Here is a 10,500-nt window from a genome sequence, read left to right as displayed (position 1 = left end):
TAATTTAAAAAAACTTATTTTAAAATAACATAAAGATAATTTAAAAGTTATTTTAAGATAAACTTAAAATAATTCAAAACACATCTTAAACATCTTAAACCACTTGAATCAAACGTTTTAAATTAAACATTCTAAACTACATGTTTTAACTAAAACACTTAAATAACTTAAATAACTAAACCAAAAAAACTTAAATGAAGTGAAACAGTGAAATATCAACACTTGAATTAAATTAAATATGATAACTTTAACACTTAAATAAAATAAAATAAAATAACTTTAAAACTCAAACTAAATGACTAAAGATAACATGAAACCACCTAACTAAATATCCTAAAATAAATAAGACATTTAAGTTAAAACAAATAATTCACTTAAAATTGATAACTTAAGAGAACTAAAACTCTTAAACTTAATAACTTGAGATAAGTAAAATACTTAAACTAAATGACCTAAGATAACCAAGATATCGAAAATGACTAAGATTTTTAATCTCAGATGTCAAGATGCCTAAACCAATATAATAACTTAAAAATTTCCAAAACTTTTTAAAATTTACAGGAACTTAATTTCTCTAAACCATCAAAGACATTAGAAAAATTTGAATTATATAAGTTTGCAAATGTCATTCAAGAACTGAACCTAAGGACAAAACTGAATGGAGTATAACAACCCAAAAAACTATTTGCAAAACTTTTGAACCTACAAGAACTTTGATTTTCACCATGGCCGATAAAGTAGCAATCAACACAAATCACGAATTAAATATCAAATTTTGAAAATAAATTAAAATCCACCAACTAAAAAAAATGAGATCAGAAAACTAATTACATGTATTATTGTATAAGTATTGTGTGACTAGATGTAAACATTAGAGTTTGATCATTAAAAATGTAATGCATAAGAATTGTGAGGTTTGTATGTAAAATTTGAAGTTTAGGTGTTAGATATATAATGCATAAGAATTGTGTGGTTTTTGTATGTAAAGATTAATGTTTGTGTGTTAAATATGTAATACAAATACACGAAATGTACGTACGATTGTTATCTAAATGTACTAATCTATAAAGCTACATATATGTGGCAGATTGACATTCAAAGTTTGATCTCATGGATGTAGAACAGATTGCAACCAGGAAGAAAAAGACTCTCTAATGAGTTCTTGAATGATCCTGAGAAATTTATGCAGACAACATCACATCTATCCATTTACCTTGCAGAAGGTAAGTTTCAATGTTATTGTGTGAAGCATAAAAATCAAGTGTATTTAACACCTAAAGAAGTCAAGTTTGATCTGTACGATAATGGATTTAAACATAATTATTGAATTTCACATGGTGAGTATGAACCACATATTCAATACGATCAAGTTGATGTCTCAGCAAGTTATGCCCTTCCAATAAAACACAATCCGAACACATACCTTGAAATAATTCTTGATGCACGCATGGTTCATTTTGTTGAGAGTGTTCCTGATGATGATCAAGCACCAAAGATTGAAGCCCACAAATTCTATGATTTGTTGAATGCTGCACAACAATCTTTGTGGTAAGACAACACTATACATATAAAGTTATCGATGACACTGAGAATGTTAAGCATCAAATTTATTCTTAAGATGACCATAAAATGTTTCAATCAATTAGTAGTATTATTAAAGGAGTCAAATCCCACAATAAAAATTAGTTCTGAATAACTTGTGCTGAACGAAAAAGTTTATATCAAAGTTAGATTTACTATTGAGAAGATAAATTATTGTGTTTATTTATGCATGTTATATTACAAGATTGATGCAATTGAGATGAACTACGGATTTTGTGGTGCTGGTAAATTAAAACCAAGAGGGCAAAAGGGTAAAAATTAGAAAAAAATATTCTATATGAGCATCACTTCTACATCTTTCATACCCTAGCTTCAAAGACTATTCACTTATATGTGTACAACTCCTTACATGATATGAGATAGTATTAGATTTGTTGATACTAATGTTATGAGTCATCTATCACATGGTGAAGCCGAGAGACACTTTGATCATAGTTATCCTAATTTTGTAGTTGAACCACACAATATTCGACTTGGCTTATGTACAGATGACAATATACTTTCATACCACAACACCTTGATAATGTTGTCAGTGATTATTAGCCATATAATTTGCCCCCTAATATATGCATGGTCACATTATTCTTATTCTAACATTGACCATACCAGGTTCACATAGTTCAAAAAATAAAATTGATGTCTACCTACATCATCTAATAGATGTGCTTCAAATATTATGAAAAATAGGCGTGCTAACTTATGATGTCACTAATAAATATTATTTCTAGCTGAAAACTACTCATGTGGACAATTAGTGCTTTTTTGGCTTATGAGATGATATATGGTTGGAACACGAAAAATTAGCTTGTCTTTACAGCATGGATATGTCTAATGCTATCACTCTAAAGCATGGACGAAAAAAATTCTTGGTTTGATTTTCATTGAAGGTTTTTAAACCATGATCAAGCATTCAGAAGGAATAAAGATGCATTTTTCAAAAATAGAACTGAAAAATCAAATCTAATCCCGAGGATGATTGGGGTCTATTTATTATAGAAGACTGGTGAAATATTAAAAATCACCGAGAGACCAAAACTAGCTTTAAATCGGCTTCATGATTTTGGAGCTGCATATAACTGAACGAAGTAGAATATTTTATGGTATCTTCGATACTTGAGGACTAATGTTATTAGACATAATCTGATGTTATGCATATTGAGAAATTTTCTTTGATAATATTTTCAATATCATGATGAATTTTAAGCGTAAATCAAAGGAAATGTTAAAGCAAGATTGAATTTGAAGGAGAATTACAAGAGGAAGGAGTTAGAACTTCATGAGATAAATGTTGGTAAATTAATAAAGCCCAAAGCTACGTACAGTATCACATTAGATCAGCAAAAAATAATATTTTAATGGATGCATTCTCTGAAGTTTTTTTGTGGATGCGTATCAAATTTGAGCTGTTGTGTTAACTTGGGAACGAGGAATATAATCGATATAAAGAGTCATAACTGTCATATTTTTTTTGCAGTGCTTACTACTAACTGCATTCAATGCCCTACCAAAGTAGTTACTTGATCAATTGATTAAAACAAGACATTGTTCAGGGAGTTGTATCTAAGGACTTTGAATGTTGATTCATTGATAAATCTTGATGTGAGTATTTTATTATTATTATATAAGCTCACGAATGTTTTATTCTCATTTCTTTGATTCTATGAAGCATATGCCCATACATATATGCTATGATGATATATTGGGGGTCCAATGCAGTATAAATGGATGTATCCCTTTAAGAAATATGTCTTTTTAATGTGTACCATCACACCTTGCATTTTGCCTTAGACTAATCTATTACTTTATTTATTCAAAAATATATCCATCTTATAAATTTTTAAATAAAATAAAAACATTATTAAAAAGAACACATATGAAGGGCTTGATATGCGAGGCATACTTGCTACAAGAGATAATTACTTTCTTTTTCTGTTATTTTGAGCAAGAAAAATAAATACATAAAACTGTTTGTGACATGACTTCACAATAAAAAAATATTTATATTTCATATATTAGAAGAATCATCAGGGTGATATGATACATGCAACCTCAATGATAAAGAGCTTCGAGCAGTTATAGTATAGTTTCTATTGAACTACAACGTAGTACAACCATTAATAGAGTAATAAACAAATCTCTTTGTTATTATTCAGATTGTTATACTAATTAACTCTAGCATACAAATAACAATGACGTGAGCATAACGGAATAACTCTCTAATAAATTATACGTACTTTAAAGTAACTCTTCAATTCATGAGTATGTAATATAATTTTTACATTCAAAGTGACACTAATTATACTTTGAAACTTCTTATAGATTCATAATATAAGCAACACAATTACATATCAGAGCTTATTAGATCTTACTTGGGGATCTAATCACAGAGTCACTCATGACAAATATTTGATGTGAATGATTATAGATTTCACACGAGATCTCAGTGTGAAAGGAAGAAGACGTATAATTCTGGTGTTTGTCTTAGAGGAAGAGGCATACGAATATTTATCAAATTATATAGTGAAATTTTGATCATCGATCTTTTATATAATTTTTTTAAATTTGTTACAAATTTGTGTTGAACTTGCATAAAAAATTCTGACACTAATCACTATATTTTTTTGACGCTATTCGCTACATCACTAATCTAACATCTCCAACACACTAAGTTGACGCAAATAACATCACTAATTTGCTTTCGCCATTGCTCGACGTAAATGCTAAAATTAAATATTGTATCATAGTGGATCTCATCGAATTCCATTAACGCCGATACAAACAAACACTAAATTCGACACAAGCTGCTTGTGTCGGACAATTTTGACGCTTATTGCATCACTGATCCCAGTTTTTACGTAGACCTCAAATCCGACACAAATCAAGTTTAGCACGGGAATATCCTCATGCTACGAATGCTGCGCTAATTTGCACAAATGTTTATAATATTGTTTTGTTCATTGATTCATATAAGTTTAAATTGACTAGAAATTAATTTAACCAATTTCTATGATTCTGAAATTAGTTTCGAGTCTCAAGAGACCTCAAGATTGACTCAAATCAATTTTAAATCTAGCCAATCTCAAGCTAAATTTAACTCGAATTTTGATGTAAATTTAATAATTTGATTGTTACTCAAACTACTAATCAGATTGTTATGAATATTGTTGAGTGCTAGATAATTAGAAGTGATGAGTTTATGCTTTAGCTTTTTCATGAAGATCAAATACTCGAAAGAGAAAAAAGAAAAGTCTATAGGATAGAAAGGGAAAATGCTCTAAGGCATGGCCTAACTAATGTAGTAAGTACGCTATAGAATTGAAATTGTGGTAGTCAACTTTTCCAATTTGTTGGAGAAGATGAAAGTAATTTTTGCATTAGCAACCAATAGTTTGACAACATATCTCTATGAACATAATAAATTGCATCACAATTGCTACAAAAAGTTTGGTTTTTGTTTATTATATAAAATTAACTGAAATCTTGCAACTTGGTCAAATGCTACACGCCTGAAATTTTGCTATAATTTCTTAAAAATTCTTAGTTCGCAAAACAGAATCTTATTGATTGTCTAAATTTACTAATGCTGAATGTTATATTTGTAAGATATGTAAATAACTAAGATTTTTTTGGTATGCCCTGTATAAACTCTCACATTTGGAATCTCATTTTTTATTTAGGAATTACATATGTAAATACATCGAGTTAGTGGTATGTACGTAATTAGGGGTGTAAACGAGCCAAAGTTTAGCTCGTGTTCTGCTCTTTAAGAAAAAATATCACGGTTCATATTCGGCTCGTTAATATTTCTAACACAAAAACTATGTTCCTGTTAGGCTGGTCAACTTAAGAGAGTCGAACACGAGATGTTCATGAATGAAAAATTGTTTTGAGAACCTTTGTTACACAGATGTAGGATGTTAAGAGTCGGGACAAAAATGTAAATCTTATTATTTAAATTAAAACATAATTTAAATATATTTTAATATATTTTTATTCAATTTTTTAATTAAAAATTTTAATTAATTATAAATCTTTATAGCCTTGTAGTCATATAAATTTTTTAAAAGTACTAAATATATATAATTGATGAGTAGTATTTCGAGCTGAACACAAAACAACAAATCATTGTTTTTGTTCGGCTAGTTAACTTAGCGAACGAATCGAACATGAGCTTCTTAACGAGCTAAACATAAAATATTCACCGAACAACAACCGATTTAGACAGCCCAATACGTAATGCATTTATTTTTCCAAATAAATTCTTTGGCGGTCTGCAAGTTGTTCTATATTTATAAAATTTAGCATCTAGGTCCTATTTTGAAAAAAAATTAACTTTTATGTAATATTTTAAACTATCGAATCCATGTCCTTTTAGCATTTAGGAAATATTTTTAAACCCTTGGATTTTTGTCATCAATTTTGATATTTGAGCGAGAATTTGAAAAATGGATGAAGGAGAATATTAGATTTGTAAATAAAAATATTTTAGGTGCTATGTATGCAAATAACCCTTAAATTTAATCGAGTTGAACCCAGACAAAATGATTTTCAAATTATTTCAAACAGAGTTTATTTGAGACAATAAAAAATTTTCAAAGAGCCAAATACGAACAAGCTTTGAGCCCGCTCATATTTGACTGGTTTCTACCCCTGACTAACAAGCTTTGAGCCCGCTCATGTTTTGACTTGTTTATACCCCAACCTAATAAGTAACTTAAAAATAATTCTTACATCATTAAAATTTAAGATGCTTCTTCATAAATTAATAATGCTCTACAATAAATAAAATTAACTACATGATTTTGCAACTCTCTCACTTAATTTTAATAAAACAAATATGATATCAAGAAAAATATATATGTCATGTATCCATACATAGAAACTTTAGACTAATTAATTATAATTGAGAATATTTTTTGGCAAGGAATCAATCAGCTTTGTGTGTGTTATATTTGACATGATTTTAAATTATTCACTTCTGGTAAGATTTTCTTTTGTCGTATTTATAATTACTAAAAAAAGATTTGTTCCTTAAGAAAATTAACAAAGAAAAAATTTGTGATAAATAATGAGCATCATATATTATTTTGAAATAATAACTAAAGCGCCCTTATTTGCCAAGTCATGCAATCAAGCTAGAAGCGGACTTGCAAGTAGATTATTAGGAAGCTAGCTGACGCTTGCCATATTGTATCTCTTGCAATTAATGTAACCCATCACATTATTAACCTTCTACGTAAGAGAAAGGAAAGTTGGCGACGAAGAATCATTCAGAACTCTTTCCATCTCAATCCAAAAATCACTAATTTTCTTTCTTATAAGATGACAATATACACTTCTTGTAACATGTAAATTCTAGTCATGGACGGTTTCGTGGAAAACCAATTAGCTTTTCAATGTCGAAACAAGCGAATCATCCTCAACTTAGCTGCCGCCGCCGCCGCCGCTATAATCCTTGTTATCGTCGCAATAGGCCTCGTCTCAGCAGCTATCACAAAGTCATCCAGCCCCATTCGCAATGAATCGGAAGCGCTCTTGAGGAAGAGCTCTTGAATCTCTCCCTCACCGCTACCTCGAGCGCCCTCTTAAATGCCTCTATCTTATTAAACACCCTTCAGATTCCAACCGAGGACAGAAGACTGCATGCGGCCATCAGTAATTGCAAGTACCTACTTAGCAATGCAATTTACCAATTGAAAGACTCTGCTGGCGAGTCATACAATACTTACAACAAGATGAGCGACATTATGTCGTGGCTCAGCGCTTCTATTGCCAACCAGAAGGAGTGTCTGGAAGGCTTAGAGTTGACGAGGGGAGACTTGCGCCAGAAGGTGGAGGCAGCGATAGTAAACTCTAGGGGTCAAACGAGCAATAGCCTAGAGGTCGCCGCTGGGATTATGGGGGGCCAAAGGCAGAAAACAAGCGACGTGGGACTATTTTCTGAATCGGCGTCGACGATGCAGAGGATGTTTAAGTTGGGGGCGAATTTGATCGTGGCGAAGGATGGGAGCGGCCACGTGGGAAGCATACAGGAGGCGGTGAACTTAGTGGTCGATGAGAGCTTAGGGCCCACCTTCATATACGTGAAGGAGGGAATTTACGAGGAGAATGTGGTGGTGGAAGAAACGAAATGGAACGTTTATATGATCGGCGACGGAATGTACAGCAGTATCATTACAGGCAACCGCAGCTCTACTGATCCTGAAGGCTACATCACCAGTTGGACGGCAACGCTTTGTGAGCTGTTAATATTCATTAATTAGCAACATGTCCACTATTTAAATTCTAATATTTATATAAAATTTTGACGTTTTAAATACTCGCTTTTATTCTATCCTATGTTTTGCAGACAACTAATATTTTTTAAAAACCAGTTGTCTCAGGACAAGGTTTCGTTGCAATAGACATGGGCTTCCGCAACACGGCCGGCCCAGAGCACTTCCAAGCCGTAGCAGCTTTCTCCAGCTCCGACAGATCCATCTTCTTTCGCTGCTCCTTCGACGCATATCAAGACACCCTTTACGCCCACAGCAACCGGCAATTCTACCGTGACTGCGACATCATCGGCACCATCGACTTCATCTTCGGCGACGCCGCCGCCGTCTTCCAGCGCTGCAATATCTTGCCCCGCGAACCACTGCCTTTCCAGTATAACACCATCACAGCTCAAGGCAAAGAGCAGCCGGCTGAGAACACGGGTTTCTCCATCCACGAATGCATTATTAGGCCCTACGAAGTTGTTACCCGCCCAACATACTTGAGCCGACCGTGGAGAAATTACTCCACCGTTGTGGTCATGAAGACGGAGATGAGTTCAGTTGTTGATCCGGCGGGTTGGGTGCCATGGGAAGGCTCCGTTCCCCCTGATACGATCAATTTTGCTGAGATTGAGAACACGGGCCCGGGGGCTGATATTTCTGGCCGGGTTTCTTGGCCCGGTTGCAGGCCCGCTATTAGTGAAGCGGAGGCGAGCATGTATACAGTGGGTGCGTTCATCAATGGGGCGGAGTGGATACCGCTAGCAGGCGTGCCATTTGATCCGAATTTCTAGCCAGCTATGATCATCAGCTCAGAGAGCTCCAAATAGATTCTAGTGAATATTCTGCTTGTTATTCATTAAAAATTTCTTAAAACCATTAATCATCAAACTATATTTTTTTTCTAATTTCCTCCAATTAATAGAATTGAATTTGATTTTTGTTCTACAAATATGACTAAGAAGATTGCTATTTTGACCTCCAATTATTGAACTAAGGTAAAATGACACTTTTGTAATGTAGTACCGTTCACCTACCACATCTTACCTACCGCTCACCTACCTCCCACCTACCACTCTCTTGCTTCTATAAATAGAGAGAGTGTGAGGTTTAGGAGAGTAAGCTTCTATAAATAGAGAGGGTGTGAGGTTTAGGAGAGTAAGCATAATAGATCTTGAGCTACCACAAAGGAGGAAAGAATAGCTAGAGAGCTAGAGAGGAGGAAGAGGCCTTGTATCAAGGTATCGCTTGAGAGGGAGGTTATAGAAGAAAGATGAGGGCTCATCTCTATGTATAAGCTATGTATTCTCCATTTCTTTTGCCTTGGTGAACTATTTGATTGATTCTCTCCCGTGGACGTAGATCCAGTTGGATCGAACCACGTAAACAATCTGTGTTTGCTTGTGTTCTTTGCGTGTCATTTCTATGCCATGAAGTACATATCTCACGACAAAGATGATCTTATTTTTTACGTATTTCTATTTTTTTAACCTAAGGCTGAAATGAACTCATATGATTCGAGTTAACTAGGCTTTTTTTAATGAATAAAAGTTATATATACGTGCGATATTTATAGTCTGAGCACCAAAGAAAGATCCTCAAAAGAGGTAATAAATGGATTAACTTCATTATAATCGAATGAGGACAGTGAAGGATCGAAGTATTTCAAACTGAGATCATTCACTATTATAGTCAAATTTGATAGGGAAGAGAGAAATAATTAAGAGTCAAATATTCATTATAATAAAAATGTTCAAAAAATAATAAACTAAATAAGACAATGGGGAAATCATTTGATAGAAGAATCTAAGTTGTAAATTTTAAATATTTCTCTATTATTGTCATATTTTATATTTCTATTCTCTTAATGAGCCATCTCACAACCAAAACCCTATATGTTAAGCCAAGAAAGGGATAATATTCTTAGGCATGGCGTAACTAATATGGTAAGTACATTATAGAGTTGAGATTGTGGCAGTCAACCTTTCCACTTCATTAAAGAAGATAAAATTAAATTTGGATTCGCAACCAAAAGTTTGACAACATCTCTCTATTAACATGATAAATTCCATCACAATTGCTACAATAGGTTTGGTTTTTATTTATTATATAAAATTAACTGAAATCTAGCTGATTATGCGATAATTACATCAAGTTTAAATTTGGCGATAATTACATTAATAGCACCTGAAATATTTCTGTAGAATTTAGCATCCAGGACCTGTTTATAAAATAAAGGTAAAATTATTAAAATACCAAAACTGATGTATTTATGTGTGACACAAGCTGTATTTAGCCATGACTTTTGATATTTGAGCAAGAATTTGAGAAGTGGATGAAGGAAGGTGTTAGATTTGTAAATAATAATATTTAGGGTGCGTATGCAAATAGCATTATATTTAATCCAGCTGAATCCTAACAAAATTATTTTCAAGCTATTGAAGGCAGAGTTAATTTCATACATAAAAAAATTTTTAATAAGCCGAAGACAAACAAGCTTTGAGCTCGCTCATGTTTGGCCGGTTTTGTTGGTTTTCCTAACCACCTATCCACAAAACGGTTTTCAAAACTTCCTAATCCACATGAAAAATGTGCAAAAATACATAAACAATTTCTAGAGACAACTAGATTAACACAACAA

The 10,500-nt window shown here is 32.8% G+C and overlaps 1 protein-coding gene across 1 annotated transcript; it reads left to right on the top strand.

Moving 5' to 3' along the window:
- The first annotated feature begins 7,349 nt into the window (after positions 1–7,349).
- LOC110019505 (pectinesterase 3-like) lies at positions 7,350–8,653 on the top strand. The gene is made up of 2 exons (XM_020717182.1): positions 7,350–7,839; positions 7,977–8,653. The coding sequence occupies exons 1-2, from the start codon at positions 7,350–7,352 to the stop codon at positions 8,651–8,653; spliced, it is 1,167 nt and encodes a 388-aa protein (XP_020572841.1).
- The last annotated feature ends 1,847 nt before the right edge of the window (positions 8,654–10,500 follow it).

The sequence above is a fragment of the Phalaenopsis equestris genome, unplaced genomic scaffold (genome assembly GCF_001263595.1).
Source record: "Phalaenopsis equestris unplaced genomic scaffold, ASM126359v1 Scaffold000060, whole genome shotgun sequence".
NCBI lineage: Eukaryota > Viridiplantae > Streptophyta > Magnoliopsida > Asparagales > Orchidaceae > Phalaenopsis > Phalaenopsis equestris.
The sequence above is the reverse complement of the archived record's forward strand: the minus strand, read 5'-3'. Positions and strand labels throughout refer to the sequence as shown.